The sequence below is a fragment of the Enhydra lutris genome, unplaced genomic scaffold (assembly GCF_002288905.1).
Source record: "Enhydra lutris kenyoni isolate GAN:26980312 unplaced genomic scaffold, ASM228890v2 scaffoldscaffold10, whole genome shotgun sequence".
Taxonomy (NCBI): Eukaryota; Metazoa; Chordata; class Mammalia; order Carnivora; family Mustelidae; genus Enhydra; species Enhydra lutris.
The window spans coordinates 23,137,238-23,157,281 of NW_019154094.1; the positions used below are offsets into that span (position 1 = coordinate 23,137,238).

Below are 20,044 nucleotides of genomic sequence, written 5' to 3' on the forward strand. Positions count from 1 at the left end.
TCGTTCACTTGGATATCTTACTATCATTCCAGAAGAACTTCTGGTATGTATGTGGAAGTAAGGTGTCTTACAAACGCTGCTCTCTTTGCTATGCCACAACTATAAACGTAGATCCAAGTCCTCGAGTTTGTATACTTCGTACCACGTTGTCTCAGACACGTTTCAGTTCTGCTGCCTGCCCGTTACAACTCAGCAAGTTGCTTAACTTCTCTGAGCCTTAACCTCCCGACTATAAAATGAAGGTAAAACGGCACGTAGCTCAGAAGATTGTAGATGGGGTTGTGTGAGTTAATGTGTGTGCAGTGTTTAGTGCGTAGAATCCACGTAGGTTGTAGAGAAGTGTTTATTGTGCTTGCTGTTACGTTCTCTGATGCTGTGTTTGCTCCTGAAGTTTCTGACTTGATTCCAAACCTTTTGGCTCTAGAGATTTCTTCTCAAATATGAAATGATCTCTTTATGTATTTTTAGACGAAATTATTCTGGCCAGGTTGATAGTGGAAAGTTACGCTTGTCTATGGAGATTCTGTTTTTAAACTGTGTCTTCAGCCGTCCGAGCATTTTGATTAGGTGCCCCCCCCCCACCAATTTTTTTCCCTCGTAGATTAGAGCAGGCACTTACGTGAAACCTTCTCCATCACCTCCCCTCCCTCTGTTACACCCTTTTCTGCCCACTCTGTGTCCCTGTCAAATACTAGACCTAGGGACGGCTGTTCTTTTTCCCCTTGAAAAAATTGCCTGCGGTCATTCCGTGCAGCTGCTGAGGGGCCTGACGGGTCTCACCCGGAGGCTCCCAGTGCAGTGTGCCCAGATGCATTCCAAGCCGCCATGGGAGGAGCTCGGGACCATGGATGTCGCTGTTGGGCTCACCGCCTGCTTCCTGTGTCGCCTCCTGCCAATGGGTTGGGTCCTGTCGCATCTGGAGAGCTACAAGAAACGGGAGTGAAAGGGGCAGTCCTGTCCTTCACCCTGTGACCTGACCACCCGTGGCCTCTCCTGATCATGTCTGCTTTATTCTTGGCCGGATCATGTCCTTCAGTTACAGTGACCTCTTCCTCAATCGTGACCTTTCCATTTCTCAATGGTGACATCCTGGGACCACGTATATTGGTTTATGAGGCCCTGCTCAGTAGGGCGCTCCTGTAACAATAAAGTCTACTTAAACCTTAAACAAAAAAAAAAAGAAAAGAAAAGAAAAGTGCCTGATACCCAGTAGGTAAATATTGAATTGATGAATTGCATAACATCTTTGATTTTCCCCCCTCCTGTATGACGTGTAATTGACATGTTAGTAGTTCTCTATTATTGCTTATAAACTCAGCATAATCATTAGTATTTAAGTCTGTTTCAAGTAAACCTCCGCTCTTTGGAGCGCTCAAAGATATCCATAGATTAACGGAAGATGGCCTTCAGTGATTACTGAAAGTCCAGTGGAGGCTTCACATTCCTTTTCTAAAAAGTCACTGAAGTGAGTAATGGTGTTATAGAACTGGCTGTATAGCCCGATAGAATATACATTTTTCCATCTCAAAAGTATAAAAAGATGATGGTCTCCTGTTTGGTTTCTTATGCTGTCACCAGTGCTTGTATAAGCTACGCAGACAATGATGCTTTCTGCAAAAGCACAGAGATGTTTGCAAACATTTAAACATTCACTGAAAGGATGCCAGTAGTGTGACACTCGTGGCAAGACTGTCTCCGGAAGGCTTTGTGTAATTTTTTTATCATCTCTCCATTCCTGAGATGTTCACAAAAATCTATTTGGCAGCTGCACTCTTAGTCTAGTGAATTTAATAAATATGCTTTTTGAGTAATCATTCTCATCAGTGAGGTGGAAGGAGGTGTTGGGAGACCTCAGAGAACACGCATTGTTATATGTCTGATTTGCTTAGTTAGGTGTTGGACTTAAAAAGTTGTTCTCTCATTTCAGACTAAATTATAAAGCTGTAGTAGTTAAAACAATAGGGTATTGGCATTAAAACAGACACATAGATCAGTGGAACAGAAAGGAGAGTTTAGAAGTTATACAGTTCATTAATTTATGACAAAGGAGCCAAGTTATAAAATGCGGGAAGGACAGTCTCAAAATGAGTGGTAGATCTAAATGTAAAACCTAAAAACCAAACATTTCTAGAAGAAAACACGGGTGCATTAAGGCCTGAGTTAGACAAAGATTTCTTAGATGAGTCACCAAAGTGAGATCCGTAAATAATTTGAACTTCATCAAAATAAAATATTTCTATCCTTTTATAGACACTGTTAAGAGAATGAGAAGGCATGGTCTAGGAGAAAATATTTGCAAATGACTTGTATTCAGAATATATAAACAACTCTCAAACTCAGTAACTGAAAAAAATTCAAAAAAATGTTCAAAACATTTGAACGGACACTTCACTAAAGGTGATCTAGGGAGCAGCACCTGGTTGGTTAAGCATCTGACTCTTGATCTCAGCTCAGGTCTTGACCCTCAGGGTCAAGGCCCACATTGTGAGTTCAAGGCCCGCATTGGGCTCCACTCTGGGTGTGAACCCTAATTTAAAAAAAAAAAGGAAGATGATACAGGGATGGCATAAATGTACCTTAAAAGAAGGTCAGCATCAGTCTTTAAGAAAACATGAATTAAAACCTCAGTGACATCAGGGCTCCTGGGTGGCTCAGTGGGTTGAAGCCTCTGCCTTCATCTCAGGCCATGATTCCGGGGTCCTGGGATGGAGCCCCGCATCGGGCTCTCTGTTCAGCAGGGAGCCTGCTTCCCCCTCTCTCTCTGCCTGCCTCTCTGCCTACTTGTGATCTCTGTTCGTCAAATAAATAAAATCTTAAAAAAAAAACCCGCAGTGACATATTACTACACACCTGTTAGAATGGTTAAAATTTTAAAATCCCAATAATACTGTTGGGAAGGATGTGGAGAAACTGGAACTGGTCAGAATGTGAAATGGTAGAGCCAATTTGGAAAATGCTTTTGTAGTTTCTTAACAAGTTAAACATGTTCTTACCATGAGATCCAGCTGTTTCACTCCTAGGGATTTCCCCAAGAAAAATGAAGGCATGTGTCTCTATAAAGACATATATGTAGATGGTCGTAATAGCTTTTTTGGTAATAGCCAGCAACTGGAGAAATTCCCAAATGCGCTTCAATAGGCAGAGACCTAAACACATGATGATCTCTCCATACAATGGAGTACTGCTTCACCGTTAAACAGGGATGAAGTATCAGTGTAGATGGCGACATGGAATCTTACGAGAATTCTGAAGGAAAGAACCCAGGTTTAAAAAAATAATGTCCACTTGCCTTACATAAAATTCTGGAAAAATCAAACTCAAGCGACAGATCAGATGAGTTAGGGTGCGACGAGGAAGGGCAGGAAAGAGAAAGGACAGAGAAGGATGCTTGGGCTGATGGATGGGTTCACTATGTTAATTATGGCCATGATTTCATGGGCATGTGTCCAGATTTAACAAGCTGCATACTTTAAATATGTGTAGTTCATTGGACACAGTTGGACACATACTTACACCTCAATAAAATAAAACCAAAAAAACTGGAGGGCAAGCTCTGCTGTTAGAAAGCCTGGGTAAACGGTGGGTAATAACAGGGCCCAACTTTTAGGGTTGTTGTGAGGATTGGGTATTATAGCACGTGTTCAGAGACTAGACCACTGCCTGACTCGGAGCTCGGTTCACCATCTGGTGTCACTGTGTTTTGTCTTCTGCTGGTTCATCCGCTCTTGGTGAGCAAGGCACCATGTCTCTGCCATCTTTTTGCCCAGTTTGCAACTTGATGGGGATCGATTTGTATAATCCTCAACTTATGTCGTGAACAGGGCAAAAAAGTGTTTTGACAAATTTTAAACCCAGACTTATGTAACAGAATCAGCATCTTTCAAACATGTATAATATGGGTAAATACTAAAAAAAAACCAAAAAAAAAAAACTGAGGAATGTGGCCAACACTGCTTTGGACTAACTTGGGAATTGCGTTACTTATATGTTCAGAAATATATGGGAAATATTTAAAATGTTACATTGTCTTAGAGTTGTATCTTGATTTGTACACATAGGCACAAGTGTGTGTATATCCTACGTATTTCCTGAAAATTGTTTCCTTCGAGCCCTTGAATATAGCTGTCACCCTTGTTTCTTTGACTTATTTTAGAATGCAGTCAAGTCCTTGGGAAAATCACTTATGTCATCAGTGAGGAATGTCACCAAAATAGCTTCTCACTTAAGTTCCCATCCCCAGAGCTAACCCACAGGAGGTTCCGATAAATTCAAATATTTAATAACTTGTATTTTTCTTTCTCCTTAAACGCAGGCCCTGTGGTCCTGGAGGCAGGATCATGTGGTGGATTGTTGGCAGTCAGCAGTCTGTGGAGCTTTTGCAGGTGCAAAGGATTATATTATACTGGGAAAGACCAAAGGGGGGAGAAAAATGTGAAAATATTAACTATGCAAAAACAACATTCTTTAGAAATTCCAGATTGTTTAGATGAAGAGAGTTCCACTAGTTGTTTGAGACGAGAGTGTGTCTTAGGGGGAAAAAAACCCCGAATGCTTAAAAGGTGTCTGTTTGAAAGACAACCAATTTGTTTTTGACAAATTTTTCTTTTTCTTTTTATCTTTATTAAAGCCTTCACTCAGGCGCTTGGATTATCTTAAAGATGATTTGTAAAGCCCTCTGTGGGCAGAGACCTGCCGTGGGTGCGGGGCTCACTGTGCAGCTGTCTGCCCGGAGCCCTGCTTTGGGGGTTTCAGTGATTTTTGCAGAAGGCAGTGACTCACAGTTTGTGTGACACGTTTGACAGCGCCGCCGATTAACTGCTGTCAGGACAGCGAGGCTGCTCAGCAGACTTACCAACAGCTCAACAGGGTCTGGGGAGGAAAGGTGCAGATTGAAGCATCTGGGCATTTTCTAGACATTAAACCAAGAGCAAAGTGACAATATGCAATACTGTGTTACTCATCACTAAGTCGTGTGCAGTTTCCAGTGAGGCTGTAAAAAGAACTCAGGTGCTTTAAAAAATTAGGTAAGTGCTAGTTTTAGCAGTCAAAGAGAGAAGTGCATTTTGCAGTTGCAAATAAAGGTAAGTTAGAATTATAGTTGAAATAAATTGAAATGGAGATTTGCCAGAAACCATAAACTGCTAATTTCGATGTGTAGCCACCAGTAAATAGGTAGTTTTAGGATGTCAACTTTATTAGAAAATAATTCTTTTCCAGTTTGTCTCATGGTTGGTGGATTGGTTTTTTTGGCTGTAGTGATGAGGAGAACAGAAAACATGTATTTTATAGGATTCTTTATTAATAGTTGGACCCATTCGACTTGTAGAATTGATAATCAAAAAGGATCTTGCCTCTAGACATGAAGCCCGCTCAGACTGATTATGATGAGTAATTGTTTCCACATGACACTTCGTCATTAGCTGTGTTCAGCGAGTAGGTGGTCTTGAGTCACTTTCCAGAGGTCAAGAGTCTTTACTCCCCAGTCCTTAAGAGAAATGTGTGATTTTTTTTTTTTTTTTTTTTTTTTTACTCTCTCCAGGGGACAAAGTGAGCATTATGGAAATTTAGTCACCCTGGATAAGGAAGGGCACTTTGTAAATTTACCAATACCATAAAACTTCCCTGGGAATGAAGCAAGAAGTATGTATTCTCTGGTCCCTTGCTGAAGTGTAGCTAATTCAAAGATTTGCTTACAAGCATTGTTTCTATGAAGGAAATGTGCATTTGCTACAGTGTCTTTTTCTGAATAATGCTTTGTAATAAGCACTTAGATTAGAAGCAGGGAAAGAGAGATTTCCACCGGCGATCCATCGTGCGGTAGGCTCCCTGGGGCTGGTCCAGGGTGCGCAGCCGACGCGCGCTTGCTCCAGGGACTGCTGGAAGCCGCAGGGTGGCACAGTCAGGGGCTGGCCCAGAGCCACGGACCCAGTGGGGGCCCGCCTGCTGGACTCACAGAGTTGTCCCATCTCAGCTGTGCCCCCAGCTAAGGAATGAGACTTGGGGGCCTTCCTGAGCACTGGTTTCCTTACCTGTAACATAGACGCGCCCCTCCCTGCCGGAGCGGGGACCACTGCGGGCATCAGTGGGGTGGGGTGTGTATTAGTCCTTGTACCCCGTGACACCGAACTGCCCGATGAGAGGTATGATTTCTGCTGCAGTAGCAACAACCAGTGCCCAGAAAACAAAAAGCTGTCATCGCACTGATTCCTATTCACAGTTGCACTGAGAGAGTAACCTATTGATAGAGTGTCCGTAATGACCTCCAGTAGCATGGAGAGTTAGAAACGCCTCCGTGCGCGCTACCGTATTTCTTCAGTTGAGGTTCTGGTCAGTGAAGCAGTTCATCAGCGTCTGCGAAAATCCATTGCATGTAGATCCACATGTACTTAGCAAGAGAGAAAACAGGTATATTTTTGTTTATATCCCTTTTGTTTTAAAATTTCAGTTGGTAGGTTGATCGTGAGGCATATAGTTACGATTTGAAAACCTATGTTGATTTAAAACTATTCTAAAACCTTTAAAATATCATTTAAAAATATCCCCAACTTGTGAAAAAGTGGTAGCCGGTGGGAGTCTGTGGTGCTGCTGCGCCTTCCACCTCGTGGAGGAACGGCTCCTGCCCCCGGCCGCCCTCCCAGGCCTGTCAGGGCCTCCCCCCACCGCCCGGCTTCTCCAGCCTCACTTAGCCACAAAGGCAGTGACAAGACTCGCCCTCCTATCAGAAATCAGATTGTTCATCCTTGTGCACTTTTCCAGTTTTAAAATAGTTAAATCATCATGGATGAACCATTTTCTGTGCTATCTTTGGCACTTTTCTGTGCCCATGCTTGTTTTATAAACTACTTGGCACAAATATCCAAAAATGTCCCCTGAGATTGGAGGTGTTGATGGCTCGTCATGCTCAGAAATTCCCTTGGCTTCTGGTCAGAGGTTAAACAAGGGGGGGGGGGAATGACTTTGCCAACTTTCTCACTACAAGTTAATTTTTAAATATAAATCTACAATTCAACCTAAGTAATTATGACATTTGCTACTATAGTGATATGTGCAGAATATTCTAGTCTTCTTTGGTCAGTTTCTCATAATTAACATCTGCTTACATTTTCTAAGAAGGAGCAGGACTGAAAGAGTGGGAGGGACAGAAAAAGAGATAATTTTCATGGCTTGAAATTCCAGAATATGGGGCACCTGGGTGGCTCGGTCGGTTAAACATCCGACTCTTGGTTTCAACTCAGGTCATGATCTCATGAGTCATGAGATAGAGCCCCTCATCGGGCTCCGTGCTCTGTGGGGAGTCTGCTTAAAGATTTTCTCCCTCTCCTGCTCCCCACCATCCCCTGCGCTTGGGCACATGCGCTCTCACACTCAAAAAATGAGTTTTTGGTTTTTTTTTTGTTTTTTTTTTTTTTTTAATAAAAAGGAGAGAAAAAAATTTCAGAATAGGGTGAAGGATTTATCTGGGTAGCAATTGAGAAGGCCTGGCACAACCTCGAAACACGCACAAAGACCCTGTTGTTGTAGCCCCGTGTGTCTGTCCGCTGGTTTGGAGATGACACCCCCGAGGCGCATGCTGGGGTGCGACAGCTCCAGACTTGTTGTAGGAAGGTGGCCCCTTTGGGGGGTCACGAACCCGCATTTGTTCCCTATGGACATGTGATATGTCATTTTATTGTAAGCTCCCAGTTTCCCCTGAACCTGGTCTCTGAAAGCAGTTGGCCTGACATTCTGTGAGAGCCTCCGTCTGTGGAACCTGTAGAAAATTGCTTCGGTTGTGACGCCATGCGAGCACATAGGCAGCCTACAGTTGCACTGAATAATTATATCCTGTCTCATATGTTAGCATGTTCCTCGTATTTATTACCAGCAGCTTACAGTTTGCTTAAGTAAAATGCAGAAAATCACTGCATTTTAACCAAAAGCGCAGGTCCCCAGCCCCCTCCCCACTGTAACCCATATTACATGATCTTCATAGGCCCTTCTTTGCAGCCTCATAAAAAGCATGGTGAGAAAAAAAAAAAAAAAAAGCATGGTGAGGGCTGGGTAGTAAAGCAGTTCTTGACATTTGAAGACGTTAAAATTGATTTATTGATAACTTTCATAAAATGCAGCTACCATCATAGTAAAATTGGAACCTATTTAAGTGTATTTGTTTTTGTCTTGGATTTTCTTCATATTACCCATATGAAGTGGCAGTCTGTAAGAGCACATTGGCAGTAAGGGACAGGTGCACTATTGCTAGGGACCAAGACACGTCAGGTGCACCGTACCCATGTTTACGAGAAGACACATACTTTTCAACATAGGTAAGTGAGGAAAGCCTGAGTAGTCAGGAGACCAGGGATGTCTTCACCAACTTGTAAGTCTTCAGAGTTGGTTTAGGAAAGTTCATGAGCATTTTCTTTTCTTTTTTTCTTAAAGGTTTTTATTTGAGAGAGAGAAGTTGGGGGGAGGGGCAGAGGGAGAGGCAGAAGCAGGCTCCCCGCTTGATCCCAGGATTCTGAGATCATGACCTGAGCAGAAAGTAGACGCTTAACCAACGGAGCCACCGAGACCCCCCAGCTTGTGAACATTTTCAAATAGGATAATGGTGTATGCACTTCTGAGTTTTAACAATCAGGCACATTGTATGTCTTACCACATACCAGTTAGCATGTGGTCAAGGAGCACTACTTTTGGAGCTAAGATGCTCGTGACATTGAGTGGCAGCTCCATACTGTGTGGCCCTGAGCAAGTTGTCTGCCGTGTGGAGTAATCCCACGTACACAAGATGCCGTAAGTCTCGTGTGCCGTAAGCACACAAGATACCCCGGTGCCTGCTGCAGTCCCACCTGCCGGCTACAGAGTAAGCCCAAATATCCACTCCGAGCTTCCCCTTTCTCCTCTCTTTTAGAGGACGAGTTAAAACCTCGGGTTTGTAAAAACTACAGATGCTTGTTCCAGGCTCCTGGCAAGCATTTTTGAGTGTCTGCTGTGTGCACTGGGCTAGAGCCGTGAAGGAAAATCACACTTCATCTCTGCCCTTGCAGGAAAGAGCCAGGTACCACCCTAGACACTTGGCACAGACTTACTTAGTGCCTGTGTCATACTCTTCCCTGCTTTTTACAGATGAAGAAACCTGAGGCCTCAATGACCATGCGCTCATGGTCTGGAGTCAGGGAAGTTCACGTCTCAGCTCTGCGCTAAAACCGTCTGTGAGTTCTGTAACCTCACTGAGGCTCAGTTTCCCCTGCCGGTTGCATGGGGTAGCCGTTACAGAAGTACGTGTCTCGTAGGGTGCTTTACCTAGAGAAGAAGTACTGTATTTAAGCATGGGATTTAAGGCTTGATCTTTCTGACTCTTCCAGAGTTCTTCTGGGCTGGGCCCTGCAAACCCTTGCACCTAGTGAAGGACACAAAGCCGAACACTATCAGATTTGGGGTGGGGAGTTTGGGGTGGGATAGTACAGATTCATTGCCTGAAGTTGAGTAAGTACCTAAATTTCAGGCAGCTTCTGAATCTGGAGGAAAATGTTTCACATGTTCTTAGGACAAAAGTGGCTAAAGCAAATGGGGCTCATGTCATTGATAATCTGTAGCCCTAAGGGGTGTGTCCTTTGTGAGTCACCAGAAATGGGGCATAAAAGCGTTAAATGGGTACATCTTTCAAAAAGTCACTCATGCCTGCTGCCAGAGTTCAGCGTGAGGATCTTATTTCAGCAACATGTTTAGAAAGATAGTTGGCAGAGAGCAGATGACCTTCACACACCACAGACTTAAGGGGGAGACGTGCTATTTCTGGAGCATCCTTCGTACAAGTGTTGTGTTCAGCCCCCTGTGAAACTGCAGCCCAGCTCACGGAAGCCGAGTCTTGAGAAAGCCCTTTCGGGTTTATTATTTCTATCTCCTCAGGGCCTCTTGGGGTTTAAAATACATCTTTGTATCACACTAAATAAAATGTCGACAACATATACTGCGGTTTCTATTTAAAAAAAGTCCTCGAATTCCTCTGTCCGTAGGTATGGATATTACAATGTGTGGATTTTCTAAATATCAGTTTGGCAGTCATGGTATTCCGTGGAAGAGAAGGTGGGAAGGAAGCTGTGGGCAAAGTGCCTGTGGAATCAGGATGCAGAGGGGGGCCTAGAAATGTCATTATTCGGCCTGGCCTGTTCTCTGAAGCCTGCAAAGACAGAAAACTTTGCCCTTTTAAAAGAATTGAGCTGTTAATACTGAAAGTCCCTGCAGCAGTATGCATATTTCTGTTTGCTCATTTTATCTCAGACCAGAAAAAAGAGCAGCATTTTGGAGTCTGGGTCAAAAACAGTGTCCCCGGAAGCCATGGGCCTCTGAGAGTCACTGGGAGCAGCGAGCCTCTCCTACGGACAGTGTGTGTCTGAACACAGACGCACAACCACGTGCACACACACAGGTCTGTTGCTCCACAAAAGAGCAAGATAAATTATGGGGCCTTTTTCCCCGCTTGAGTATGTAAAGCATTATCCTGTCATCTCTTTCACCATCACTATGAGAGCCACGGGGCATGTGGGTTTCGCACGTGTGCGCCCGCCCTCTCCTTGAGTCAGGCCAGTGGATGTAATGATAAGGGAGTGATCTCAGCAGACTTAGGAGGAATGAGAAAATAAAAGACTGTGTAATACCGTAAATAATCCCTCCTTTACCTGTCGGGTCGTCTTCTATGCGCAGGTGGATTTGCAGCTGCGGTCACCACGCCTCTGGATGTGGCAAAAACAAGAATCATGTTGGCCAAGGTAAGTGTTAATCTAACACTTAGATCACGCAGACACAGCTTGTCCGTGCTCCCCCCAGGGCTCGTGCGTATTGCGAGCACGCGACTGCGGTGTGAGCCTGCTGCGCCCGGCTGGACACGGCCGTTGGTGAGGGGTGCCCACCGTTGTCCCCGTGAGCGGCATCTGTGCGGCACCCCGCCTTCCCGAAATCATGCTCCCTGGCCTCGCATAAGCCAGCAGGGCTGCTGGAGGGCCTCGGCTGTGATGCCATGTTCCAGGTTGCTCTATGTTCACGGCCGACAGACATGAGACTCAGAGTTGCCTCGTTTCCTGCTGTGCAGCAGGTGGGCTAGAGGCGCCGAACTCACACCGCGTTTGGCCTTCACTGGGTCCATCAGGACAGTTGTCACAGTTTAATAACATTTTTCATTAAAAAGAAAAATTGTTACGGAAAAAGCTAGACCAAGATGTCATGGAATGCCATGTGCATAACATCTGGGGCACGACCATAGAGAAGAAAACGTCCTACCCTTAGAGAAAAGTGGGACAGTGAGTGCGGGATTCTGTTACGTGGGTGGACAAGGCCAAACCCGAGAGAATCGCTCCTGTGTTAAATGGATCGTAGTGCTCTTTATTAAACATGTCTATTAGCTACTTTGGCAAGTTTGGACCGTATAGACGGATCAGTGCCTGTTCTTCTCCATGCGGTCACTCTGCTTTCAGTCTTTGTCCCGTGAGACAGCAGTTGGTGAATTACCGAGGTGAGCTCTGCGTCCAGTTTGATGCGAGAACCTAGGAGAGCAGCTTCCTGTCCGTCAGGGCTCACCTGTGGGTGGGAACGGAAGGGCTTCTGGTCTGGTGTGATCCAGATCCAGGAGTCCTGATTCCCGAGAAGCTCCCACTCTGTTTCCAACTGTCCGAGCAGAGGGCTGTTGGGAGCCGCCCCCTGAGGATCAGCTGGGGAATTTCATAAGATAATGGCTTCGTCTGTTGTCTGTCACACAGGCTGGTTCCAGCACCGCTAGTGGGAACGTACTGTCTGCGCTGCACGGGGTCTGGCGGACACATGGGCTGTCAGGGTAAGCACATGCAGGAAGGTGAAACCCCCCTTCCGCCTCTCCATGGGCTCTTCCTGCCTTTAGCCTCAACGGGATGAAACCCTTTCCTTTCTTCCGATCGTCCTGGTTGGGTCTCTATTTACATTGCACCAACATATTTGACATTGCCCGTGTGAGATGCTAGGGCACGGCCAAGTTGATGCATCGTCTAGCCACGTGATCACCAGCCTTGTCCATCTGGATGTTGGAGGACACCCATGTGCCTGCCCACCATCGCCCCCCCCCCCCCGCCCCCCACATTCCAGGCAGCAGCTCTGAGCAAACAGGATTCTAGTTACGGAACGCAGGAATGCAAGCGAGCGAGGGTGACATTTGGAGGAAAGCACTTGTCGATGGGGAGACTTCTCACTATGATCAGTAGCAGTTACTTTCGCCACACCCCTGTGTGTGGCACCTCACTTGAAACCCGCTCTCTACTGTGCTGTGTGCCCCAGACTCCAAACACCGTGTCCGAAAATGCCTCCTTGGCCGAACGTGCTTTCACGTTGCTTTTACCATCTGTACACGTCTCCGTTTTGGGGTCTGGATGGGTCGCGACACAACAGTGTGCGCTTTGGAATGACCTAGCAGGGGTTCTCCTGGGAGAGCAGAGCCGTGGTTGCCTCCTGGAGGGTGGCGAAGGGGGTAGTGTCGTGGCAGGGTGTGGCTGGTGGGGACAGCTGTGCGAGGCAGTGCCACCACCTCTCCCCGGGGGCTGTGGCGATGACTGACTGGTGGGCTGTGTGCATTTGACAGGTCTTTCTTTTGGCCACTAGATAACTGGGCAACTTGAGGCCTCTTGGTGAGGACCCAGGTGAGGTTTTCACGGGAGAATGGCCCCATTCTCTGGAATTTCCAACTGGCAGATCAATTGAAAAGTGGGTCCCGGTGGGTGGTTTTGTTGAATGGGCCAGCTCTGATGGACTGATGCCCGCTGATGACGGGCTTAAGGATTTCAAGACAAGAAGTGGGTGTAACGGGAAGGAGCGCTTGAGCAGGAGCGAGGCAGGGAGTGGCAGAGCGGGCGCCCCTGGGCCACTTATAGTCAATACCGCGTAAGTGAGAGTCTGCTTGCTTGTGCCTCAGACACATTGGTTTTGACACAAATTTCACCTTGAACAATGAAATGGTGTGAGAGAAAGAGGCTCTAAAGCCACTTTTTAGTAGCAGGTAAAAGATTCTCAGTGTTTCAGATAGTTTTGAGCTGCACAGAGATGTTGCGTGTAGTAGCCTTTTTAGATGATAAGTCAAAATGCTGAATTTTACGGCCCTCTTTGTTTCATTGCGGCTCCTATTAGGTTTTATGGCAAGCACCGGTCAGACCGCCACTCTTGATTTAGCTCTGTGGGGACGGGGTGGGCTGCAGTGCATCGGCCTTGCTTGAGATGACGGCCAGATGCGGGTACAGCAGGATGGGCCTGGCCTCCGAGAGCTTGTGGAGAAGGAATTCCTGTGAGGACAGGATCGAGACCAAATCCTCCCCGGTCCCCACTGTGCTGTGTGCTCCGTGTGGTGTAACTGGGCGACACCAGAGTTAGAGGCAGAGGACAGGCGACCTAAACATGCCCAGGGCTCCTCTGTCCGCACTGTCAGCCCTGAAAAGGTGACTGGGAATTTGGCTTATCATCTCGAGTCTGGGCTGTCCCGAGTATGCACAGTGTGGTCCTCAGCAGAGTATCCAAGCGGCCACACCGGTCATTGAGAAATGCTAGTTTCCACTAGCTTCCTACTAACAGGGGGCTAAGAGACACCAAATAATTTGACAACACAATTGTAACTCAACGCAAACAAAACAAAACAAAACAGTCTGTGCAAACATGGGCCGCTGTTGTAAAACTGTTCCTGGGCGCCCCGGCCTGCCTTCTCTGTCTGGTTCCCACACAGCCCCCACGGGCCCTTCTGCCGCCTTGGAGCCCCCTTGTGCGTCTCTGGAGTGTTCTGTGGCCTTGCACTTGCAACTTCCCACCCTGCAGGGAAACGGCACTGGCCTCTCCGGGGCGAGTGGGGACGCTGCGGTCTCTGCATGTTGGTTCTCACGGGGGAAGACCACGTTCTGGCACCTACTTGGGATATGTGCTCTCAAGCCAACTGGTTTCCCCAAAACAGAACCACCACACGCCCTTTCAGCCCAGCAGCCGGGAAGCAGATGGGGAAGCCTGCGCCTCCTGCAACGCACTTTCCTCCTTGTCCTGTTCCTCAACTGGCTTTGTGTGTTCTTTGACCACGCCCTTCATGGGGGGACCGCGGGGCCTGTGTGCACCCCCACTGGGCCCTGTGCCCTCCGTTTGCTCATTTGTTCCCTCGTGTGCTCCGCGGTCCGGAGAACACAGCCCCCTCTGCTCCGGGCTCCCACTGCACAAATGACTCTGCCGTAAGGCTGTAATTACGTTAATAGATCCAGTTGTCATCTAGTGAAACCGTAAACTGCTTCCATCTGCCCCTGCCAGGAGCAGCGGAGTTCATCGGCAGCAAAAGCTGAACCAAGGCACAGGTTTCAGAAATGTCTGCTTGGGATGGGAGGGAGGCTGGCTGGCTTTCATGGCACAGGTGGTCTTCTGCTGACCTCCCTCCTGGCACCCTTCTCTGTGCAGGTAGGGCCAAGAAGGGTCAGCTGTGTGTCAGGCCAGAAGGTCCCAGGGGCCTCCAAGCGGTAATGGGTGAGTGTCTGTCCTCACCTACTACCTCCTGCAAAAAACAGGGTGCATGATGCCGAGCTAAACGACTTTTCTCCTTGTATAGTTTTCATGGTTACTTCTGGACAAGAACAAGAGGTTCTCATCTGAAGTATTTTAATGATGTAAATCCCTACTTCCCTAACAAAAGGGCCCCCTAATGCTAAGTCCGTCTTCCTCAGAAGTGCTGAGTGCTCCTCACAGGGGAGGTGTGTGACCTGTCCCGGCAGCCATACAAAAACAAGGGGGTGGGCGGGGGTGGTCCCTTCTGTCCGCTTCCTTGGCCTGTCCCTGTTGAGCTTACTGTGCTATTTTTCCTCTTAGAAGTTATGTCCTTTTCACATAACCTGGCCATTTTCACTTTTCTTCCCTAGACTGGATCTAAAGTGTCCTCACTGCTAACCCGCTCGTCCTGATTTTTACTGTTTACAAAATACTCTTGGTAAAAAGGCTCAGTTGTCCTAGAAAGACAGGGAATGTTTCTAGTCTTGCCCTCCAGAGAAGGTTGAGGTGTTGGAATAGATGCTCACCTCCTTGCCGTGCTCACGCGTCCAGCTCGGGGAGTTGTGGCAGAACTCACCACGCAGGTGTGTGTCTCGGCCCCCGTGGGCTGCCCACGAGGCAGTTCTGTGCGGTCGCGCTGGTTCTGGCAGTGCCGCGAGGACCGTCTCTGAACAGACCCGTGCGCAGCCACAGGTTGGCTTTTCGAGTGAACCTCCAGTCTGCGTCCCCAGTAATACTGTTCTTTTTCTTTGCCTTTGATTCTTCTGAAGTCGCTCCTCCGACCAGCCTTGTGGGGTGTGTGGGGACTGCACCTTCGAGGAGGTGCTGTCCCCAGACTGTGGCCTTTCTGGTCCTTCCTCAGGGGAGAAGACAAGGAGCGCATGGAGATTCGCTTTCCTGTTGTGACATCACATTTGTGGGCCTCTAAGGACAAAATGCAACCAAGTCCTGGGAGGAGCAGCAGAGCTGTCGGGAAAAGCTCCTCTGGCCCTGGAGCCTGCCTTCCCTTCTTGGGGGGGTGGCACACGCGCCCCGGAGTCAGACCCTGGACTGCTTTAGCAGAGCCCATTTTACCCTCTCCCACAGACAGAAGCGGTCTGGACGTTTTCAGCAGTCCTGTTGTGGGGACAGAGTTAGTCTTTCTTGACTAATTACTCGACTTAATTGCAAGGCTCACGAGTAAGCTGTTTGGTATTTAGCCACGTTAGCCAACAAACAGCTGGGCCCAGACTTCAACAAGTCTACTTGGGAATGTAATTTAGTGCCATTCTGGAAGGAAAAAGCGCATGCTCTAAGTGCTGTGCGGGGTTTAATGAGCGTGGTGTGCTGAGCTGAGCAAGCTGTGGGTGTTGGAATTTAACCTTTTTCACACACTGATTTGAAAGGAATCTTTCCTCCTGCCTTTTTCCTTCCCCAGATTATTTGCAGGTGTCTTCCCTCGAATGGCAGCCATCAGCCTGGGAGGTTTCATCTTTCTTGGTGCTTACGAGCAAACCCGCAGCTTGCTGTGGGAAGCCGGCAGAGAGAGGCCCTGAAGCAGGGACGATGCCCCCTGCTCGGCTCTCAAGAAAAAGGACGCCACGGGAGCAGCCGTGTGGTCCTCCGCCCCAGGCTCCAGTGTGTGAAGACGGGGACCTTGGGGACCTTGAGAACGTGTCTTCCCCACTGTCGTCTGGCTGGCACGCTCACACGGAACCCTGGCCACAGCGGTACTCTCAACCCTGTCCTCCGCCCCCCGAATAAAGCCACGTGCCGATGCTCAGTCCAGGCTGCTTGGAGCCTTCATTTGATCTGTAGCTGGTCTCGCACTTCCTGCGCCCCCCCCCCCCCCCCCCGGCGGACCGAGCGCGGGAGGCAGAGACGGTGGGGCTGGACCAGGAGCAGGAAGGAAGGGGACTCAGAGGGAAAGTGGGGCCCCGGGCTGGGTGTCTCCCCCTGGTGAAGCTTAGGGCTTTGTTGAGAAACAATGACCTGCAGGTGCAGGCAGGCCTTCTTCTGGGCAGCCAGGCTGCTGTTCTTAATTACCCCCAGATTTCCCCTAAAAAACATGATTGTATTATTTTACAGAGAAGTCCGGCAGCCCACGTGGTTTGCGCGAGAAAGCAAGCAGTTGCTGCTCGGGCCTCGGTGGGACTGGCTGGCTTCGGCGTGGGAGGGGGCTGTGGGCCCACTGAGGACCTGAGCCCCACTCCACGCTCCTCCACGTGAGACCCAAAGGAGGGGCCGGGGCCGGCTGGGAGACCGAGCACAGCATCTTCGTGCCCCGTCGGGAAGGGTTGTTGTGCAGTACTGGAAATGCAATGGGGAGGTCACTGTTGCGGAGCTTGACTAATATGCTCCAGGTGTTAGAAGAATTCAGAAATCTCAGGAATCTAGGGGCGGTGTATCTTCCCTGCAGCAAAGAAGTATAGGATTTTGCTTTGCTGAGAAGAAATTTTCCCCTTTTTGGGAAAACATAATCAGGCAGCACAACTGCATTTTATTTTAAGGGAGTTTCTGGAAGGGAAGGGGGAGAAACGGTGGGTAGAAGAATGCCCCCAGCCACACAATCAACATTTATAAATGAACCTTTATTTTAGACACTTCAATGCTGTTTGTTAGACACTTCAGTATTTTACATGTTTTTCAATGTACATTGTACCAAAATTTCTACAAATAAATAACTTTGTACATAAAAGTAATACTTCCTCTTTCACATTGCCTCTCAGAAGCAGCAAATTCACATATTTTGTGGAAGTAACAATCAGCTGACTGTTGAGAACACAATTCTAAATGTGCTTACCTTTTAGAACAGTGAGGACACTGGAGAGTACAATTTTACCATTTTGTCAGTCTGTACCTTCAGCTTTTGGGCTAAAGGAACTTGCTTTCTGAGATTTTTTAAGGACCTTGTTTTCAATGTAATTTTTCCTGAAATACACATTGGCACTCACAAGATGGTTAGCTACAGGTCTCGAAAGTGCAAATATACCCCGGCCAGGGGCCTCGATTTGTTACAGCCTCAGCCCGGGTCTGTGTGAGGGAAGGACGTGGACAGACACGCTCCGGCTCCTCAGCAGAGAGAAGCTAGCCCTGGAAAGGAGGGACTCCACCCTTTTTCTCCCCCATGGTCAATGTCACATGAATTCTATTGGCTGAACTAAAATATCACTGTTGAAAAATCCACAGGTACCAACACCAGCAGCCTCTATCTTAGTAAAATAAGCCTCTAAAGGACAATCGAGTGAGACCGACGACCACATCTGCTTTTCCCAGGGAAGGCAGGCAGTGCTTCGTTGTTTGGAACAAAGGCTTGCAGTGGATCAACAACCCTCCCTTCTGCTTGGCAAGGAACTCCAACTCACAAAAGCCTGGAGGGCAGAGGTCCAGGGCGACACGGGCATCTCAGGACACCGCAGGGAGGCGAGCTGCGCGAGCATCCCCAGTGAGTGATGCTGACGGGAAGTGAAAGCCGATGCACACGAAGGAGGGCCCGGGCTGGGCCGCATCCTCGGGGGCTGTCCCGGCGAGTACAAGGCAAACCCCAGGACTTCCCTTCCGCCCCGCCCTCCAGACACTCCTGGGAGCAAATGTGGTTTTTAGCTTCTACAAATTCCATCCATGCATTAAGGCACCAGAGCTCCTCCCCACCCCCCGTTCCAAAATTAAACAGCAACCTGATACGAAAAATATTGTCAAAATTGTATGTTTTTTTTTTTCTGTTAACCATGCACTAAAGATTAAAATCGCCTCTGCAAAAGATATATAATATATAGGAAATCTCTGAAAACTCTTATGTACAAGGGTATCAAATACTTTTCTGCTTTTGTACACAACAGCCTCTTGCGGTTCTGGGCTTCAGCTGCAAGTCCTTTAAACCACGGACACTCCACATGGAAGTTTAAAAACTCTGTACACATCAGTGACGCTTGAACTCAAGCTTCCTTACAGCCTCTCCTACTACCTCTCCTTCCTGTAGAGACGGACACAAGAGCTGAGGTAGACCAAGCCTAGATCTTCGGTGGAAAGAGCAGGGGCGCGCCCCGCTTCCCTGGAGGCTGTCCTGTCAGCGCTGGGGACTCGGGGCTGGCGTCGCACACCTGGGGGAGGTGTCCGTTGGAAAGAAGCAAGTGCTGGCCTTCGCTGGGGACGTCAGGAAAGCCCGAGGTGGCTTCAGAGAGCTCAGGACTGCCCGGAGTTAATGTCGAGGGAGGCTGGAGGTCTCTCGAGTCCGGCTCACACAACCTTGCCAAAGTCCACGGAGAGGCCCCTGTGAGAAAGGAGGGGCCGCGTCAGAGCTCCAGGCTGGCCTCTTCCCCGCCCCCACCCCGCTGCGGGTGCCACCCTGGAAGGCCATGAACGTCTACCTTTCCCATCTGGAGGCGCCAGTGGCTTTTTCTTCAAGGATGTCGGCATTCTGTCGTGGTTACTGGGGTAGAGGGACCTCCTGCAGTCGGCGCGGGACCCGTCAGCAGTCCCACTGGTTAGAGGCGGCAGAGAATGTTCTCGGTGTGTCTGACTGGGCCCCTGGCTACTGAGTGTGCCTGGCTGTGTACTCTCTCTGCTCATAGGCGGAGGATAGAAAGCTTGCTCCTTGGAATAACCGTCCACACCAGCGTTGCCGTCCCCGCATGCCACCGGGCCGCCGTGCTCTGCAGGACAGAGCAGAGACGGATCACAGCCACCGCCCCCGAGCTGTGCATCCCCGCCCAGAACAGAGAGCTGCATCCCTGGCTGGGAGGCCACAGCCCTGCTTAGACCACCTCTCTCAAACCTCCCCTCTCCCCCAGGCATGGTCACAGGAGGAGGACTGGGTAGATACCAAGCCATTAAGGAAGAATGGGCCCTCCGTGTTTCAACCGTTCAGAGGAATTGCTTCATGGGAGAAAGTGGTCCTACTCTTCCATCACAGAAAAAAAATCCGACCGCATGACACACCACGTGCTGTCAGGAGTCTTCAGAGTAATTAGAAATACAGCCTCAAAAATAGGCCTGGTGAAAAGGTGCTTCAGGTTGGCCTTTCCCTTTACAAAACTGGAAAGTTCAAGCCCAGGCTCACCACCCCACAGATTGACGTAAGAGACCTGCTACCTCGGAATCAGGAGAGCTAGGCCCCAGCTTCCTGTTCATACACCTAATACCAGATTCTGAGACAGTCCTAGACCCATAACGCATCTCTTGCTTTCATTTCATGAATAGGTCTACCTGAATTTTGATTTTGAGAACTGAAAACTCTTGCCGAGGAGAGCAGCTCTTACCCGTCTTCTGTGGTCCCGGCCTCTGCGGCACTTTCTCCATCACGGTCCAGGGCTCCTTGTTCGAGCCCCCGCACAGCTTCGGCTGCCTGCACGTGATGCCGTGAGCGTCCGCCTCTGAGAAGAGGCTGGCGTCCCTTGGACAAGTACCTGCAGTAGATTCCCACAGTTAGAAACGATGGGCTTAGCTGGACAGAGGATGCTTGATGAGAACAAGCGGCAGGAACTACTCGAACAAGTCCTCTTGACAATGGTCTTTAAAGTGGGTGCCTGCTGACCAGCAAGGAGCATTGGTAACACAAGCCACCCCG

General features: G+C 48.5%; 2 protein-coding genes across 3 annotated transcripts in view; one reads left to right on the forward strand and one right to left on the reverse strand.

The window, feature by feature from the left end:
* LOC111144291 (solute carrier family 25 member 26) overlaps positions 1 to 16,261 on the forward strand; it is a 127,273-nt gene extending 111,012 nt beyond the window's left edge. The window contains exons 7-10 of one of the 2 annotated variants that reach the window (XM_022498532.1): positions 4,313 to 4,382; positions 10,684 to 10,748; positions 11,733 to 11,806; positions 15,917 to 16,097. In XM_022498532.1, coding sequence (XP_022354240.1) covers positions 4,313 to 4,382; positions 10,684 to 10,748; positions 11,733 to 11,806; positions 15,917 to 16,034 — 327 coding nt within the window. In that variant the 3' untranslated portion in view covers positions 16,035 to 16,097. Of the gene's footprint in view, positions 1 to 4,312; positions 4,383 to 10,683; positions 10,749 to 11,732; positions 11,807 to 15,916 lie in introns of both variants that reach the window. The other variant, XM_022498531.1, reaches the window with a different exon arrangement.
* A 791-nt stretch (positions 16,262 to 17,052) lies between these two features.
* The window catches only part of LOC111143960 (leucine rich repeats and immunoglobulin like domains 1), a 109,590-nt gene continuing 106,598 nt past the window's right edge, over positions 17,053 to 20,044 (reverse strand). Inside the window, exons 17-19 of the mRNA XM_022497996.1 lie at positions 19,737 to 19,883; positions 18,846 to 19,130; positions 17,053 to 18,748 (exon numbers count right to left, since the gene is read on the reverse strand). Coding sequence (XP_022353704.1) covers positions 18,489 to 18,748; positions 18,846 to 19,130; positions 19,737 to 19,883 — 692 coding nt within the window. The 3' untranslated portion in view covers positions 17,053 to 18,488. The remainder of the gene's footprint in view (positions 18,749 to 18,845; positions 19,131 to 19,736; positions 19,884 to 20,044) is intronic.